At 44.7% G+C, this 19,499-nt stretch overlaps 1 protein-coding gene across 2 annotated transcripts in view; it reads right to left on the bottom strand.

Moving 5' to 3' along the window:
- The window catches only part of sorcs2 (sortilin-related VPS10 domain containing receptor 2), a 598,225-nt gene that overhangs the window by 53,627 nt on the left and 525,099 nt on the right, over positions 1-19,499 (bottom strand). For both annotated transcript variants that reach the window (XM_067991267.1, XM_067991275.1), the window contains exons 12-14: positions 17,760-17,836; positions 15,696-15,787; positions 5,689-5,796 (exon numbers count right to left, since the gene is read on the bottom strand). In XM_067991267.1, coding sequence (XP_067847368.1) covers positions 5,689-5,796; positions 15,696-15,787; positions 17,760-17,836 — 277 coding nt within the window. The remainder of the gene's footprint in view (positions 1-5,688; positions 5,797-15,695; positions 15,788-17,759; positions 17,837-19,499) is intronic.

Raw genomic sequence — 19,499 nt, 5'->3', positions numbered from 1 at the left:
CTAAGCTCTGGAATTCCCTCCCTAAACCTCTCTACCTTTCTACTTCTCTCTCCTCCTTTAAGACGCTTCTTTGACCAAGCTTTTGGTCACCTGTCCTAATATCTCCTTATGTGGCTCGATGTCAAATTTTGTTTGATAAGGCTCCTGTGAAACCCCTTGGGACGTTTTACTACGTTAAAGGCATTATATAAATACAAGTTGTGTGCGGTAGGAGGCTGCTGCTAGAAATTAAAGGAAAAGTCCCTGGCACTCAGGTAGGTCACAGGGAGAGGGTTTTCGGGAGGGCCTTGAATTGTGGGGGAGGGGAAGGTAGCCCGGTCAGAGGAGACCTAAACTTTCCCTATGGGGCCTGGAAGAGCACTCCTGCTGCTCCTGGCCCCACAAGGAAAGTCATAAAAAGTTAAAATCCCATACCTTTTTGGACCTCTTCTGGCCCCGATTCCTCTTCCCGTTAGGTTAGCCTGGCTGGAAAGCCACAACTGCTTCCCCGCTCAGGCCCATCATCGGAGCTCAATCTGCATATTTAAAGATGGACTCTGCAGGTTTCCACCAGGTGTCCTTCTCACCTGCTCAGCACAGCAGGTTAAAATTGCAGCCTGCAGGATGGGATCAGTGTGGGATGTTGGCAGGTGAGTCCCATGGGTGATTTTTAACTGCCTGCCCATCCAGTTTCTGTTGCACGGGCAGGGTTAAAATCACTCCTTACACGTGCCTCTGGCCAGAAACACATCAGAGCGAAATTCAGGTGCTAGCTGAGTTTACATCGGCTCCAATTAATTATTTTAATGAAACATGATAGGTCTTGCCCATCTTACAGATATCTTACTATGGTTTTGTATTTTGGTTTGAATGAATAGAAGTTGTTTATTTCCAGGTATGTTATTCTCCTGTGAAAGCATGTGCCCTCAGTGTTCTCCTTCTGCTAGTTTTTACCCTCTCGCTGGGCTATGCACCTCTTCCATCGGAGATGGTGAAGCAGGTGGCCTATTACCCAAAGACTTCCTGGTGGGGACCTGCTTTTATTTTCCCTCTTTTTGTGGAGAGGTGCTGGCTTCTGCACACTGTGACTAAAATCAGGAACTCTATGCCAAAGGTGATTGTACCTACTCCATACTGCCAAATGTGGGTGCTCCAACACACTGTGGCATGTGAATGCAGGTTGCTCAGAAGCACTTTCTTAGCTCTTGGTAGCCTGCATATCATTTCCATGCTAGCATTAAACCTAATTTTGGCTGCGGAATTATGTAAGCTATTGATTCTTGACAACACAACATAAGGAAATTTTGCAGCTCTGTACTTTGCTAGATGTTATTTATATAAGTAATACATGTCAAGGCAGAATGCATAGTGATAGTCCAGACTACTAAGTGAGTGAGGAAAAAAATTATAGCTTCTTCTTCACCACCCAAAGAATATTGCAATATCGTCCCTCCCCCCCAACCCTCAGTGGAAAAGATTTCCCATAAATAAGAGAATTTGTTTCAAAGACTGCAAGGGATTCTGAAAACTAATGTGCCACAAATAAACTCAGGTCCAGGATCTAGCAGCACAACACAGATGTCAGCACAACACATGAACAAAATCTTAAACCAATCTCACAAGAAAATATCTCAAAAAGCACCATCACACTTCAAAATGTGATGTCTGGCAATTAACACATTGTAATTATAAAATTAAAAAGGGTAATTATCAGCCCCGGGGCTTCACACACAACTGAAGTAAGCAGAGAGCGCCCAAGTTGTGGAGCTCAGACTACAGGCTACAGGATCTTTTATCCATACTCTTACAGGTGGCAGCATACGTAGCTTAACTTTAAAAAGTAGATCAGATTGTGTTCAATTGGCTGTTTGAATGCAATGCTGACAGACAGAGAATCCAACAGTAGAGATAACACAGGACATGAGTATTCAGAAATTACTGCAGGTGCCAGGTCCTGCTCGGACCCCGAGGGCACACACTGGTCTCGTCCTGCCGGACCGAGGGCACGCACTGGTCTCGTCCTGCCGGACCGAGGGCACACACTGGTCTCGTCCTGCTCGGACCCCGAGGGCACGCACTGGTCTCGTCCTGCTCGGACCGAGGGCACGCACTGGTCTCGTCCTGCTCGGACCGAGGGCACGCACTGGTCTCGTCCTGCCGGACCGAGGGCACATACTGGTCTCGTCCTGCTCGGACCCCGAGGGCACGCACTGGTCTCGTCCTGCTCGGACCGAGGGCACGCACTGGTCTCGTCCTGCCGGACCGAGGGCACACACTGGTCTCGTCCTGCTCGGACCCCGAGGGCACGCACTGGTCTCGTCCTGCTCGGACCCCGAGGGCATGCACTGGTCTCGTCCTGCTCGGACCGAGGGCACACACTGGTCTCGTCCTGCTCGGACCCCGAGGGCACGCACTGGTCTCGTCCTGCTCGGACCCCGAGGGCACGCACTGGTCTCGTCCTGCTCGGACCGAGGGCACGCACTGGTCTCGTCCTGCCGGACCGAGGGCACGCACTGGTCTCGTCCTGCCGGACCGAGGGCACACACTGGTCTCGTCCTGCCGGACCGAGGGCACGCGCTGGTCTCGTCCTGCCGGACCGAGAGCACGCACTGGTCTCGTCCTGCCGGACCGAGAGCACACACTGGTCTCGTCCTGCTCGGACCCCGAGGGCACACACTGGTCTCGTCCTGCCGGACCGAGAGCACACACTGGTCTCGTCCTGCCGGACCGAGAGCACACACTGGTCTCGTCCTGCTCGGACCCCGAGGGCACACACTGGTCTCGTCCTGCTCGGACCCCGAGAGCACACACTGGTCTCGTCCTGCCGGACCGAGGGCACGCGCTGGTCTCGTCCTGCCGGACCGAGGGCACGCGCTGGTCTCGTCCTGCCGGACCGAGAGCACGCACTGGTCTCGTCCTGCCGGACCGAGAGCACACACTGGTCTCGTCCTGCTCGGACCCCGAGGGCACACACTGGTCTCGTCCTGCCGGACCGAGAGCACACACTGGTCTCGTCCTGCTCGGACCCCGAGGGCACACACTGGTCTCGTCCTGCCGGACCGAGAGCACACACTGGTCTCGTCCTGCTCGGACCCCGAGGGCACACACTGGTCTCGTCCTGCTCGGACCCCGAGAGCACACACTGGTCTCGTCCTGCCGGACCGAGGGCACGCGCTGGTCTCGTCCTGCCGGACCGAGGGCACGCGCTGGTCTCGTCCTGCCGGACCGAGGGCACGCGCTGGTCTCGTCCTGCCGGACCGAGGGCACGCGCTGGTCTCGTCCTGCCGGACCGAGGGCACGCGCTGGTCTCGTCCTGCCGGACCGAGGGCACGCGCTGGTCTCGTCCTGCCGGACCGAGGGCACGCGCTGGTCTCGTCCTGCCGGACCGAGGGCACGCGCTGGTCTCGTCCTGCCGGACCGAGGGCACGCGCTGGTCTCGTCCTGCCGGACCGAGGGCACGCGCTGGTCTCGTCCTGCCGGACCGAGGGCACGCGCTGGTCTCGTCCTGCCGGACCGAGGGCACGCGCTGGTCTCGTCCTGCCGGACCGAGGGCACGCGCTGGTCTCGTCCTGCCGGACCGAGGGCACGCGCTGGTCTCGTCCTGCCGGACCGAGGGCACGCGCTGGTCTCGTCCTGCCGGACCGAGGGCACGCGCTGGTCTCGTCCTGCCACAGTCCAATCTTTAATCAATTTGACAATGGTTTCAATGGAAGCCCTTCAGCCAGTCAGTCCTTCACTCTGCTTATACCAGGCATAGCATTGTCTTTTGCAGATTATGTCTGACAGAATTTCCTGAACAACGCTGTTTATTATTCTTTTTTTGAAGAAAGAAAATCCTTTTTGAAAAGCAGAAAGGCTCACTGTGATGGTGCACTTTGCTGGTGGCAACATTTTAAGCTTTACTACCTGCTGGTTCCATTTTCAGACTGACCCAGAAAATGCATTGTAAGGATAGGTAAATCAGGTAGAATAGCTAGCATTACATAGAGTTTAGTTTATAATAGTCGTAATAAGGGTTAAGTGGAATGAAATCAGACTCCGGACACAGAGAGATACAGGGTCCAGCAGTTGGGTTTGGGATGATGTGAGCGTGGAATTTTAATTGTTGGTCTAGTGCCAGTAAGTCTGAGATCCAGGAGGGAATGTGAAAGGAGAATGGGGCTCTGTGTAATAAATATCCAAGAGAGATAAGGAAGTGAAGGCCATCAAAGACAGATGCAGTTACTTGGGGATGGAGAATGTCCAGGGAACAATGATTACATAGTAATACTAATAAGCATGTGCGTAAGGGGGAAGGGGTCCGTGCGTTTGCTGACGCAATGACGTATTAGCCATGCGTACTTACACATTAACCACACGTAGTAGAAACGTGCTTACATATCAACTTCATGCTTGTCTTACGTGATTAACCATATAAAGGTAATGCACTTTAGGAAGATAGAAACAAAGAAAGTAGGAGCAGGAGTAGGCCATTCGGCCCTTCGAGCCTGCTCTGTCATTCAATATGATCATGGCTGATCCTCTACCTCAATACCATATTCCTGCTCTCTCCCCATGCCCCTTGATGCCTTCTGTGTCTAGAAATCCATCTATCTCCTTCTTAAATATATTCAGTGACTTGGCCTCCACAGCCTCCTGTGGTAGAGAATTCCACAGGTTCACCACCCTCTGAGTGAAGAAATTTCTCCTCATCTCAGTCCTAAATGTCCTACCCCATATCCTGAGACTGTGACCCCTCGTTATAGCCCCCCCAGCCAGGGGAAACATCCCCCCTGCATTGAGTCTGTCCAGCCCTGTCAGAATTTTACACATTTCAATGAGATGCCCTCTCATTCTTCAAACTCTAGTGAATACTGGCCTAGTCGACCCAATCTCTCCTCATATGACAGTCCTGCCATCCCAGGAATCAGTCTGGCCTACCTAGTCGTGTATAGGACTAGCGTGAGTGGTCTGGAGGATACAGCTTGTGAATCCCAATGAGTTCTCTGTTCTTGAGAATAATTGGTACCGGTCTCATGAACACTGCAGGTAATGGGTTGTATTAGTGTGTATATTAATAAAGACTATTAATCAGATGTCTCTCTATTTCTTGAGTCCACGTGCCTGTATCATAAGGGAAGGATAGATTAGTATCCTAAATCCAACATGCATCTGTTTAAAATGCAGAACTGTCCTGTTTGTGAGCTGTATCTCTCTAATACTTCATGAAACAGCCAAGCTTCATGTATTTCATGGACTTTCAAAGGATCGAGGAAAATGTTTTTTTTCAGCAGACTGAACAGAAACCAGAAGAAATTAGTTTTAGGAAATGATCAGGACTGCAAATTGGCATGAAAGGCCTGTATTCCACCGAACTGAACCTTGTGTTTTTCTTAAATGAAATGCAATTACAATTTTCCAGTACCGACAGTATGGAATCCAAAAGCACCACATGCATTGTGACTGATGCTCAACACATCAGCAGCAACAAGTGTTCCATCAGTGTACAGTGTTACAATCTACCATTGCTAGTCTCCCTGTAATTGAATAGAGTTGAGTTTGCCTCGCACACAGTTTAAGCAATGGAGCACACAGTATAGTAACAAATTACATTCACACCTTCATTGTGTTGAATAATCCAACCTCTCTTACCCCAAAGCAGAGATTTGCATGTTAGATTGCAAAACATCCATGTCAGTATTAGCTTTGGAAACATAATGAGATACTCACGTCATAACCAATGTTTCGTCCCCTGGTTCACTCAGTAGCCCATCTACAAAGACAGAAGTGCTGGTGAAATTGTGCGTTGTCCAAGTATGGCCTTCATCTACACTGAACCTAGGTGGAGAACCAATAGAAAGCACTTCATCCATTCAGTTCATATTTAAGACAGTAATATTAACAACTACAATGCTTCGCAAGATCTCATCATATTTTCCAATATGTAGCTTGCAATTAAAAGTCTATTCTTGTAGGTGTATGGTGAAGATTCTGTGTTGTCAGACTTGAAGTATATTCAGTTCATGTTTTAAATGACTATTAGTTTCTAATACCTCGATATTAACCCCCCGCTGCAAACGCCCTCAGTGCAATTGGAGCCTGATTTAAATTTAACTGCTGCCGACTAGGTTTCCAAGGGCTCAGGCAATCTGGCAGTGAAATGAAGTGGGAGCTGCCGGCTCCAGCAGGTTAGTTTTTCAGCACTTCTTGTGGGCCACGAGGAGCAGGAGTGCCCTTCCCCGGCCCCTCAAGGAAGCCTTCGGTCTCCCTCCTGCCGATCGCCTCTCCTTGTTGCCATGATCGGTGATATCCCCCCACCCCCCCCCGCCCCGATCGCTCCCTCCCTCGCCATTGCTGGGCTTTTCCCCAGCCCCCTCAGCCCATGCCCCGATCTCTCCCTCCCTCCCTCCCGGTTGCCGGGGACCGTCCCTAACGGTCCCCGGCTGCACCCTCCTGCCGCTGGTTTTCCCATCTGGCAGCCAGCTAACCTATCAGTCTGACCGGCTGCCGGGTGGGAAACGGAAGAAGAAAATTAAAATGAGGTGTGGCCGTTAAATTCGACAGGACCTCCACTTCCCTGGCTTTTCCGGGTTTCCTCCCCGCTACCGCGCTCCCCCGCACCCTCCCCGCTTTCCCGTAAATATCAGGGCCTAAGTGTTCCAGCTCTGCTTTAAATTTTAATTCATTTATTTATAAGCATTCAATTATTTAAAGTTCAGTGTCCCACTCACTATCAGCAACATCTCAATTACCATTCACCATAACATAACTAATTCAACGCTCACAGTCACCACTTGTCATTTACTGCTCACTCTCATCGCCGTGCCTCTTACTATCCATTGTTATTGAAATACCATTTATTATTTCCTCTTACTGTGATGCCCCATGAGGTGCTCATTCTCTTTCATTTCAATTCCAATTCCACTCTGCACACCATTTGGCATCATCCTGGGTTTAGGGACTACAGCAGGAATGACTTTAAATGGTACCTTTGGTTGTGGCTAAATGAATGTTTTATAGCTTTACATAGGATAGAAAGAAGGAACAAAGAAGACTACTGTGGCCTATTGAGCCAATTCCAGGCCCCCTGAATATCCACATTACTACTCCAATGCCATAATTACAGTGGAGTGGGAATTATGCCCTGCTGGTGAGCAGAGTCGTACTCCGCTGGAGTTTCTGGGGTCAGGATGGAGACAGGCCATTTCGTTAAATCAGGCATGCGCCTGCTTCAGTGTTGGAGCATTTTGGGCCCTGCTCCTGACAGTCATGGAGCACCAGATATCCACTTCCAGTACACTACTGACCCCAAAGGAAATTTGAGGCCTCAGTGTTTAGGATATATCATATCCCACAATATCTCTCATACCCCTCTATCAAGCTTTTCACCAAGTACTTAGCCAACTCTATCTTGCATTTGCTGATATGATCAGTCCCACTGCCGTAGGGGGGAGTGGGGAGCAAAATGCGATGCTTGAAAGTGCTGCAAATTTCCAAACATAAGAGGGACAATTTCAAGTAGCAGGACATAAGAAATAGAAGCTGGAGTAGGCCATACGGCCCCACGAGCTGCTCCGCCATTCAATAAGATCATGGCTGGTCTTCTACCTCAACTCCACTTCCCTATCCTATACCTTGATTCCCTTAGAGTCCAAAAATCTATCGATCTCAGTCTTGAATATACTCAATGACTGAGCATCCACAGCCCTCTCGGGTAGAGGATGCCAAAGATTCACAACCCACTGAGTGAAGAAATTCCTCCTCATCTCAGTCCTAAATGTCCGACCCCTTATCCTGAGACCATGTTCCCTAGTTCTAGATTCTCCAAGCAGGGGAAATAGCCTCTCAGCATCTACCCTGTCAAGCCCTCTCAGAATCTATGTTTCAATGATTCTTCTAAACTCCAGAGAATATGGGCCCATTCTACTCAATCTTTCCTCATAGGACAACCCTCTCATCCCAGGAATCAATCTAGTGAACCTTCGTTGCACCCCCTCTAAGACAAGTATATCCTTCCTTTAAAAGGTACCACTGCAATACCCCTTTACCCCTGAGGTGGACAGCCTAATTGTGCTGAAAATGGTGTAAGTGCCCAAAACTGTACACAGTATTCCAGGTGTGGTATCACCAAAGCCCTGTACAATTGCAGCAAGTCTTCCTTATTCTTGTACTCCAACCCCCTTGCAATAAAGGCCAACATACCATTTACCTTCCTAATTGCTTGTTAACTTTCTGTGATTTGTGCACAAGGACACCCAAATCCCTCTGACTACCAACATTTAATAGTTTCTCACCATTTAAAAAATATTCAGTTTTTCTCTTTTTCCTACCAAAGTGAATAACCTCACTTTTCTCCACATATTACTCCATCTGCTACCTTCTTGCCCTTTGCAGACTCTTTGACCTAAATTTTAACCCCACGAATGGGTGAAATGGGGGTGGGTGGGAAGATAAAAACTGTAAAAAAATAAACTAAAATCCGACCCCAACTTGCCTCCAACACGCCCACTTCCGGTTGTAATGGAGGTGGGACAAGGGGCGGGCGACCAACTCGCTCTTAGGAGGCGGGTCGGTCACTGAAAGCTTTCAAGGAGGATGTGGGTCTCTATTTTTGCAGCTTTTTTATTTTTAACTCCTGGGGGCCGGGATTCTCGGGCCTTCTATTTCACGCCACATGAGAGGAGGCGACAAGGCCCGAAACAGCAGGTAAGTGCCTTTGTAGCACTGCTTGTGGGCCTGGAGGAGCAGGAGTGCTTTCCCCGGTCCCAACAAGCCTACCTGCAGCGACCCCACCCACGATCTCTGACCCCATGATCTCCGCCCCACCCATGACCAACCCCCGATTACTCCTGACCCCTCCCGATGACTGACCCCCATCTAAGCCCTATCTGCTCGAATCCGCCTCCTGGTTCTTCTCCCGTCCGATTGACGGCTGGCCTGTAGGGCGGGAAACCGACAAAAAAGATGTGCTTACATCAAAATCGTAAGCACATCCCCCCGCCAACCCCACTCTCTTTCTGGCTCCAGGTTAAAACTTACTCCTTCATGTCCTCCTCAAAGCTTACTTTCCCACCTAGCTTCCCGTCAGCAAACTTGGATACATTACACTCGGTCCCTTCATCTAAGTCATTAATATAGATTGTAAACAGCTGACCTCCAAGCACTGATCCCTGTGGCACCCCACTAATTACAACCTGCCAACCCCAAAAAGAATTGTTTATCCCTACTCTCTGTTTTCTGTCCGTTAACCAATCCTCAATCCATGCTAATATATTACCCTTAATCCCATGAGCCTTAATCTTGTGTAACAACCTTTTGTGCGGCACCTTATCGAATGCCTTTTGAAAATTCAAATATACTACATCCACTGGTTCCCCCTTATCTCCCTGCTAGTTACACCCTCAAAAAACTCAAATAGATTTGTCAAACATGATTTCCCTTTCATAAAACCATGTTGACTCTGCCTAATCATATTATGATTTTCTAAGTGCCCAGTTACCACATCCTTAATAATAGATTCTAGCACTTTCCCTACTACTGATGTCAGGCTAACTGGCCTATAGTTCCCTGTTTTCTCTCTCCCTCCTTTCTTGAATAGTGGTGTTACATTTGCTACCTTCCAATCCACGGGGATCGTTCTAGAATCTAGGGAATTCTGAAAGATCAAAACTAATGCATCCATTATCTCTGCAGCCGCCTCTTTTAAAACCCTAGGATGTAGGCCATCAGGACTAAGGGATTTGTCGGCTTTTAGTCCCATTAATTATTCCAGTACTTTTTCTTTACTAATTTTAATTATTTTAAGTTCCTCACTCTCATTAGACCCTTGGTTCCCCACTACTTCCGGTATGTTTCTTGTGTCTTCTACTGTGAAGACAGATACAAAATATTTGTTTAACGTCTCTGCCATTTCTTTATTCCTCATTATAATTTCTCCTGTCTCAGCCTCTAAGGGACCCATGTTTACTTTCACTAATCTCTTCCTTTTTATATACTCGTAGAAGCTCTTACAATCTGTTTATATATTTCTTCCTAGTTTACTATCCTATTAAATTTTCTTCCTCTTTCAATTTCTTGGTCATCTTTTGTTGATTTCTAAAACCCTCCTAATCCTTAGGCTTACTACTCTTTTTGGCAACATTGTCAGCCTCTTCTTTTAATCTAATACTATCCTTAACTTCTCTGGTTGGATCACTTTTCCCGTGGAGTTTTTATTCCTCGAGGGAATCTTCTAATTATTCCAAGCCGTAACCCTGGCCTGTAAATATCTCACTAGGCCCCACTCATGCCAGTCTATTGAACTGGATGGTCCAGTTCATTTGGGGCTCAGGAGGTAGAAGCAGCAGGAAATCCAGCCGATGATACGATCCCACCGGCCCTGCTTCCTTTTATAACACCAAACTTCTAGGGTGAGGGTGGAACTTCTGCCATCCCTACCCCACAGGAAACTCCCACAGTCTGTTCCTTGGGGCGGAGGCCTGGTGTTATTCGGCCCTGCGAATGCCAGCCATGGAGCACCAGAAATCTATTTCCACTGGAAATATTATATCCCACAGTATCTCTCATACCTCTCTATCAAGTTTTTCTTTAAATATTTATTCAACTCTCTCTTGAGAGAAAGACAATCAGCTGAGATTGCTGAGACAATCTGGCCCCAATGTCTCCGTTGGCAGTCCATTCCACACATCCACCACCCTCTGCATAAAGCAAATGTCTTCTTACTTTCCCTCTTCTAAGTTTGAGGTATGCCCTCTTGTTGTAGAACCTGTGACAACATTAAATATATTGGGCCAAATCTTCCTGGAAAAATAACAGTGTGTTAACGACGCCCGCATTTATTAATGGGTAAATTGGCCAGCAAGTTCCAGGGTGAAGAGATACGCCATGAGTTCTGAATCTCCACAACTTGCTGGTTGATTTCCGCCGCTCCGCCATTTGCTTCACTTAAACGGCATCTCGCCCTTAGCCTCCCCGTTATTTTTAAGTACTTAATGGATTTGCACATTACTAGCCCATTAAGCTCATTTCAGTAAGTTAGGGTTCATAATTAATAGCGTAAGTACCCTTTTAACAACGTGATAATTGTTAATGCTATGCCAATCAATCTCTCCGGCCCAGAAAGAGAACGAATTCAATTATTGAGTTTTATTCCTACATGTACTAAATTGTTGTTAGAGATTTTAAAGAAATTTCACATTTTAAAATTTATTTTCCTACTTAGACCATAAGACCATAAGAGATAGGAGCAGGAGTAGGCTATTCGGCCCCTCGAGCCTGCTCCGCCATTTAGTGAGATCATGGCTGATCTGATTTTTACCTCAACTCCACTTTCCCGCCCTTTCCCCATATCCTTTGACTCCCTTGCTGATCAAAAATTTGTCCAACTCAGCCTTGAATGTATTCAATGACGCAGCCTCCACAGCTTTTTGGGGTAAAGAATTCCAACGATTCACGACCTTCTGCAAGAAGAAATTCCTCCTCATTTCCATCTTAAACGGGTGACCCCTTATTCTGAGACTATGCTCCTAGTTTTAGATTCCCCTATGAGGGGTAACATCCTCTCGGCATCTACCCTATCGAGTCCCCTCAGAATCTTGTATGTTTCAATAAGGTCTCCTCTCATTCTTCTAAACTCCAATGACTATAGACCCAACCTTTTCAATCCTTCCTCATGAGACAACCCTTCCATACCCGGAATCAACTTAGTGAACCTTCTCTGAACTGCCTCCAATGCAAGTATGTCCTTCCTTAAATAAGGGCACCACAACTGTACGCAGTACTCCAGGTGTGGTCTCACCAGCACCCTGTACAGTTGTAGCACGACTTCCCTGCTTTTATACTCCATCCCCCTAGAAATAAAGGCCAATATTCCGTTTGCCTTCCGGATTACCTGCTGTACCTGTATGTTGACTTTTTGTGTTTCATGTACGAGGACACCCAGGTCCCTCTGTACCGCAGCATTTTGTAGTATTTCTCCATTCAAATAATATTTTGCTTTTTTATTTTTCCTCCCAAAGTGGATGACTTCACATTTTCCCTCATTATAGTCCATCTGCCAAATTTTTGCCCATTCGCTTAACCTGTCAATATCCCTTTGCAGACACTTTGTGTCCTCATCGCAACTTGCTTTTCCACCTATCTTTGTATCATCAGCAGATTTGGCCAGAAGACACTCTGTTCCTTCATCCAAGTCATTGATATATACTGTAAATAGTTGAGGCCCCAGCACTGATCCCTGTGGCACCCCACTAGTTACAGATTGCCATTTTGAAAATGACCCTTTTATCCTGACTCTTTGTTTTCTGTTAGTTAGCCAATCCTCTATCCATGCCAGTATATTACCCCCAACACCATGAGCTCTTATCTTGTGCAGTAATCTTTTATGTGGCACATATTATCGAATGCCTTTTGGAAATCCAAATATACTGCATCCATTGGTTCCCCTTTATCCACCCTGCCCGTTACTTCCTCAAAGAACTCTAATAAATTTGTCAGACATGATTTCCCCTTCATAAAACCATGTTGACTCTCCTTGATTGTATTATGAGTCTCCAAATGCCCTGCCACTACTTCCTTAATAATGAATTCTAGCATTTTCCCAATGACAGATGTTAGGTTAACTGGTCTATAGTTACCTGCTCTCTGTCTCACTCCCTTCTTGAATAGTGGTGTTACGTTTGCGGTTTTCCAATCTGCTGGGACCTTTCCAGAATCTAGTCAATTCTGGAAGATTACAACCAATACATCCACTATCTCTGTAGCCAATTCCTTTAAGACCCTCAGATGCAAGCCATCAAGTCTAGGGGGCTTGTCAGCCTTTAGACCAATTAGTTTGCCTAGCACTTTTTCTCTTGTGATAGTGATTGTTCTTTTCCTTTTCCTGTCTCTTTTTTTCTCCCTCTCTTAATCCAATCTTTCTTTCCCTCTCTTTATTTGTCTTTCTGTCCCTGATTTGACTGTAATTCACCCACCTTCTCTGTCGTTCATCTGTTTCTTTCTCAATCCTTAAATCTCCTGGTTAAGGAGATACACTTGGTCCTGTTGTTCACTAAGGTCCCAGATGCCCTGTTATCAGCTCGTACTTCCAGCAAATCACAGCGTAAAAAAATTTTGTACTGAGGGTGAAGGAAAAAGTCTAACTAATGGCATACGCCGCAAGATGCCCCACTCCAGCAAGATTTGGCCCACTGACATTCATCTTATCTATCCCTTTTAGTATCTTGAATACTTCTATGAGATTCCCGTGAACCTTCTCTACTCCAGTGTAAACATTTCCAGTTTCTGCAGCCTCATCTCTTAACTAACCCCTGCTATCAATTTAGTTGCCCTTCGTTGCACGCTCGAGTGCTTAGATGCCTTTCTCATAATCCAATGACCAGAAATGTATGCAGTATTCCAGCTATCCCCAATTCAGTAAATTCCCTACTGATATATGATTTGCCTCCTTTTTCTAAAGTTACCTTTTTATCCAAATGCTTATTAAAATCCCAAGATACATACAGATAAGGACCATCTTAACTCATCCATCCAAAGAAAAACCTATAGTTTTGGGATTTTTTGTCTATTTTGCCACAGAATGGAATTGGGAAAAAATACTTTTAATATTGGGTTTTTGAAAGCATATTATATTCAGACAAGTTAAAAAAGAAAGGCCAAGATGTTAATGAGCCAGCTTTGATGTTGTTTCCTCATAGGTTGTAAATAATAAGCAATTCATTGGCTTGTCTATGCAATCAGAAACTCTCTCACACCCATTGTATAGCTGTGCACAGGAAGATATAATATAGAGCCTGGGATACAGATTTTTGATTTTTGAAACAGGGTGTTATGCAGGGAGTCAGGTTTTTAAACGGAAAGTTGCCAGACCCTTTGCCTAAACTAATATGGCAAAAATGCTGGAGGAGCAGTTAGAAGCCATCTTGTTTAGGTAAAGTAAAACAACTCACTGATTTGGGGTAGCGTAGCGTATTCTTTATTTTGTATTATTGCATGAAGGCAAGTTGTACTGATTGAACTAAGCAAATCTGATTATAACTGATGCTCTGGGACATTTTACTATGTTAAAGGCGCTATATAAATGCAAGCTGATGTTGTTGTATGTTCACTCGATGTGAAACAAAGCAGCTTAACGATTCCTATCAGTCCTTTTCTCACCAAGTATTTGCTTGGTATGCCTTCAGAAAGATTGATGTGGAGATGCCGGTGATGGACTGGGGTGGACAAATGTAAGGAATTTTACAACACCAGGTTATAGTCCAAAAATTTTATTTTAAAATCACAAGCTTTCGGAGATTATCTCCTTCGTCAGGTGAGTAGTGAATTCACTACTCACCTGACAAAGGAGATAATCTCCGAAAGCTTGTGATTTTAAAATAAAATTGTTGGACTATAACCTGGTGTTGTAAGATTCCTTACATTCAGAAAGATTGAAGAAGTACCAATGCAAAGTCATGCCTATCTGGTTCAGGTCACAAGGGAGTACTGTTAATGCACCCCAGAGTTATGGTATTCTACAAGCAGTGTGAGTCAACTCTAATAAGAGTTAGATCTACAGACCACTTGCAGGAGTAGCTGAATCCGAAAAGGTATCTGTGGTAGACTTGAATTTGTAACAACCCCCGCATCAAAGCATTCAACCGATTCTTAAATAACTTTGAGGTTTTCGCCTCCACAACGGTACCCAGAGGTCCATCCCATTTGTTGTTCTGGAATTACCTTTTCTATACCATTTATTATCTTATATAAAGTTACCTCTCAGTAGCCTCCTTTCAGGCCTGAAAATTTCAAGTTTCTGCAGTGTTTCCTCATAACCCAGTTCTCTGACACTAGCGATCAGTTTCATGGCTGAACCACATTCAGGGTGTGAATATCTCCCTTGTGCCTCAGTAATAAGAACTGAGACCAAGGTGTGATATGACCAGAGCATTGTACTGTTTGGGCATGACTTTCTCTGACTTGTGCTCTACTGCTTTGGCTATATAGTACAGTGTTCATTTTTTTTTATTGTTGCCCTACAATGGTTAGACACGTTGAGCATCTGGTCTACTAAAACCCATTGATCTATTTCAACTTCATCCTTAACTACTCAAACACCATTCATGGAGTACTTATATCATTATTTTTCACATTCTATTTGCAGTATTTTACACCTGTCTGTATTAAAATTCTTCTGCCATCGCCCTGTCCACTTTGTACTTCCTAAGCTGCCTGTTCAGATTTAACTGCCCCTCAATCTCGGTGAATTTGACCATTTTGCATTGAGCTTCTGAATCCAAGTTATTAACGTTAATCAGAAACAATAAAGGCACCAACGTTGACCACTCTGTTCAACACTTCCCTCCTGACAAAAATCCTCTAACAAGTAATTGCTGCTTCTTACCCTTCAGCCAATTAGTTTCTTATCCATTCCCACTTTATCTTAGATCCCTACTGCTTTAAACTTATGTGTGGAATGTTACCAAATCCTTTTTGGAAGTCAAGGTATTGATGTAAGACCAAGTGGTCTGTAGTTGTCTGGGTCTGTTTTGCTACCCTTTTTGAAATGGGCAACATTAGTCTGTTTTCAATTAGAATCACCTTAGCATTCGTTGAATGTTACTGGTCTGATTTTAAGTCGGGCCATCTCTGAAACCATATAAAATTCTTAAACACAGCTCCGGTAAACAAAGTACTTAAGAAATCAGTGACTGTTATTGAAACTGAAAACACCATCGTGACTCAAATTTACAATTCCTTACTTTAATATCTTCAGAGGGATTGAGGTGTCCTTGATCGCAACAATAACACCACCATGGTCAAGGTACAGAATGTGATGCTCTTCCTCAAACACCTGAAGGAGATAACAAAAGGGAATCAATCAGAGTGAGCCTCACATTCCTAATTCACATTCCTAACTCTGAAAACAAAGCTGGCTTCAATAAAATTGGAATTTAATTCCTGTAGACAAAACTAAACTGTAGAGCTGACGTAACTCAAAATAAAATAAAATTCATGTTTTTAAAATAGGTCTCTCTGTGCCAAATTAGCACCTAGGGTTAAATGGAAATACATTTCCTCATCCTTTAAAACTGTTTTATTAATATTGCTTTTTGTTTCAGTCTACCTACATATGCCCCATTCTCCAACAAGATCAGTGGATACGTGACTTGCTTTGTCATTACAATTTTGCAACTGCCCACCATTAAGTTCCTGAAACTGGCCCAGTTTGATTCATCCTCCAATTTTCCCTCCCTCTTTCTTTTCTGTGGTGAAGTACTTCGTCTGGAACAGATGGACTGCCAGAGGTGATGAGCTCACTGCTTGGGGAATTGCGATCATGCAACTATACCGTGACACAGGTCATTAGTTTACCAACATGCTGCACTACCAAGCCACTATAAATTAAGAGCTAATTATGAGCTGAAAGGATAAGCAAAATTTAAAGCTGATGGAAAGTAATGGTGTGTCTATAGGAGGCTGAGAAATTTATATCAGCTAATCTCCTGTCTGCTATAGAACTACAGCAGTTGTTACTGACAACTGAAGGTCACTTACAAAACACATCTTAAAACCACTTACATTCTGAATTTCCTTTGCTTTTCCCCCCTTTCATTAATGGAGAACATCAAGCAAATAACTCAGAAAGCAAATGACTGAATCGTATTTATAACTGTCTGTTGTCTTGAATGTAAGATAAAAGTTAAATTAGTATTTTCAGCATAAAATAACATTTTTTCAGTTCTCTGCTCTGTTAATAGCAGCCATTTTATGAATGGACACCTCGTGATTTAATTAATCTTAAAATCACTGATCGAGGTCAAATAAGTCTCTGAATTTCCTATGATTACACAAAGGCTGTTTGACATTCTTTTGTCTCTCCACCCTTGCCCAAAAGCCTGCACCCACATGCACACACAATAAAAATATGCCATTTCATCTGCACCAATCTGCTCCGCCCATTGGGAAATAGAAAAATTAAAAAAGATCTACTTCATGGTCCATAGTACTGATTTCTCTTTTTTTCACTTTAAGATCACAGTAATGGGAGGTATAATATCTGTCAGTGTGAGGCAATCAAAATAGGATTTTTTTTAAAAATGGTTGGATTTTTTTTCCTAAAATAAAAATGACTCCAAAAGCTCATGGCTACTGGCAGCAGCAAGAGACAGAGGAAACAAAGCAGCTGAACATGGAGGCACTGCGAGTCAGTTTTAAGGGCTTTGTTCATATTTTCTCAATACCCGAGGAGAGCTTTTATTTCTTCTTCCCGTCAGTGAGTGTAGTGGCTGTCAGGTGTCTTGTCAAATTGAAAATAGAGAGGAGTTCTATTCATAAGTTGTGCCACTACTGGGTCATTCATGAACGAATGAGTGCCCACCCTTCAAATTAGCTCCCTACGGGCAATCTTTTTAAAAAAAAATCAGCAATTGCTCCTTCCAGTATGCTAATTAGCCTCATGTTCTTTCATACTAATATGGTTGATAGTGGCTAATACCTAGCTGGTAACTTCCTGAGCCACATATGCGGGTGTTAGCTATAAATAAAGAATGAGCTTCCAGACATGGATGAAAATTTTATGATAATACACCTTGAATGAAAAACAAAGATGCAAGAACATTGAATATAAGGGGAAAAAATGAATTGTAAACTCTTCATTGAAGCTACAGTTTGGTTTGAATTATGAAACACTCTCTACACAGTGAGAACTTTGCATGACCCTTGCATAACACATTAGCACAAAGTAGTCAGTGTATCAATGCCAGTGGCAAAAAAAACAGAACAGTTTAAGCCACAGCACAAAGTGCTGGATTTAGTTTACTTGCCTGCCTCCATGTGTTGCCACAGTCAGAGGTTATGTACATATCTTCCTTGTACTCAACCAGCTGGGCACCTAGGTTTCCTAGGAGACAAGAAGTCATTCTTTTATATCACGTAAAGACAGAAAAGCGTTAAGCAGATGTGTGCATATTGCTTATTACCAGCATGCAAATGGACAGAGGGATTATTTTCAGCATCCTTTCCCACCAGCTGGAGCACCGTGTATTTTAATGAAATCATTGTTAAAGAATGCTCACATTTTATTCAACTCTCAAGTAGCAAAATGTAATAGAATATAAAAGGAAGAAATGTAAAATTAGAGAATGAAAGTGTTTTTGATTTTGAGAAACTGTTACAGATGGGGACTAGGTGGATTGGACGCCTCTCGGACCTGGGTTTAAATCCATCCCAGACTGATGGAATGCAAGTCTCTGTTTGTTGACTGCTTGGGTCTTATGTAAAATGAGCATGGACAACCTCAAACCAGTTGCTGGTGGGCAAGGTTCAGCATAAACATGTCCCTAACGAGGCTCTAACTGGTGCTAAATTGGCAAACTCGCTCAGGGAAGCCACAGGGAAATCATGTGGGCAATGAAAAAATGTCACACTAGTGCGGTAGTACTCCTTTGAGGTTGGACATGAGGCACATTGTTGGGGCAGAGTGGAGGAAGATTTACTTCACATGCAACTGTGCTGTACCTGACGAGAAGTGCTAAAATTGGGGGCAATGAAGGAGATACATTTCTTTGCAGTTTCTCCCACTCCATAGGTGTAACTTCAGTGGAAACCCCATTTATGTGGGTAAACAGGATTTCTGCCAAACTCCCTCTGAAGTTAGAGCAGTGGAGCAGGAGTCCATGAATTCAAACAATTGTGGTGAAAATGCTATAAAAAGCACCAAATTTTACAAAGCAATGGCTTTATTAATGCCATTTCTAACCCTCTCTACACAAAATCAAAATCCCAACTCCAGTCATTTATTTCTTTAATAGTGCTTAGTGTCTTTTTGGTGTTTTTTTTTACCCCAGTGCTTCCCCTTTGTGAAGGAAGTCAGGTGACTGGCTGTTGAATGTCACTGAGTGTTTCCTGGGATGGAGATGACTCTTTACTTCCCTACTGCTGGTCATAAGAAGGCCCTGCAACTGCTGGCACCAGATCTGATACTGTGGTGGCTGCCTGGACCTGCTCCTTCCTGATTCTGTACTGTCCACAGAGGTCTGCTTCACATGGTTAACCCTGACCTGTAATCAAATAGCAATCTCTCAAATCCCGCAGCTCCTCATCGTATTCCTCTTTCTCCATTTTTATCCGCAGGAATTCTTGCCTTGTGTTATTTGAATGAGCTGGGTGGCATGTGTGTTGAGTTGCCTGGAGAGAGCTTTAGTGCTTGGGATCATATTTGGCAATTCAATTTGTTTTTCTGTGAAAACTGAAACTAAATGCAGTAACATAGCCACAGATGTCAACTGTCTGCTTTTGCAGTGGACAATCAGCTTCTCCAACACCTTTTCGTGCTGTTTTGCATGGGGACCTGAAAAACAGATGATTCAGAGAGCGCTTAAATTGTCAGTGGCTCATTCACTTCCACACTGATGCTGGTGTGTGTGTGTGCATGTGTGCGAGTGTGTGTATATATATATATATATATACACACACAGGATGGGCTCACACACCCCTCCCTGTGCTGCAAGTCTGAGAGCAGCTCGTGTGTATGTGCATGGACATGCGAATGGCAGAAGACAACG

This window comes from Heptranchias perlo, chromosome 1 (assembly GCF_035084215.1).
Source record: "Heptranchias perlo isolate sHepPer1 chromosome 1, sHepPer1.hap1, whole genome shotgun sequence".
Taxonomy (NCBI): Eukaryota; Metazoa; Chordata; class Chondrichthyes; order Hexanchiformes; family Hexanchidae; genus Heptranchias; species Heptranchias perlo.
This window is presented reverse-complemented; position numbering and strand designations above follow the sequence as displayed.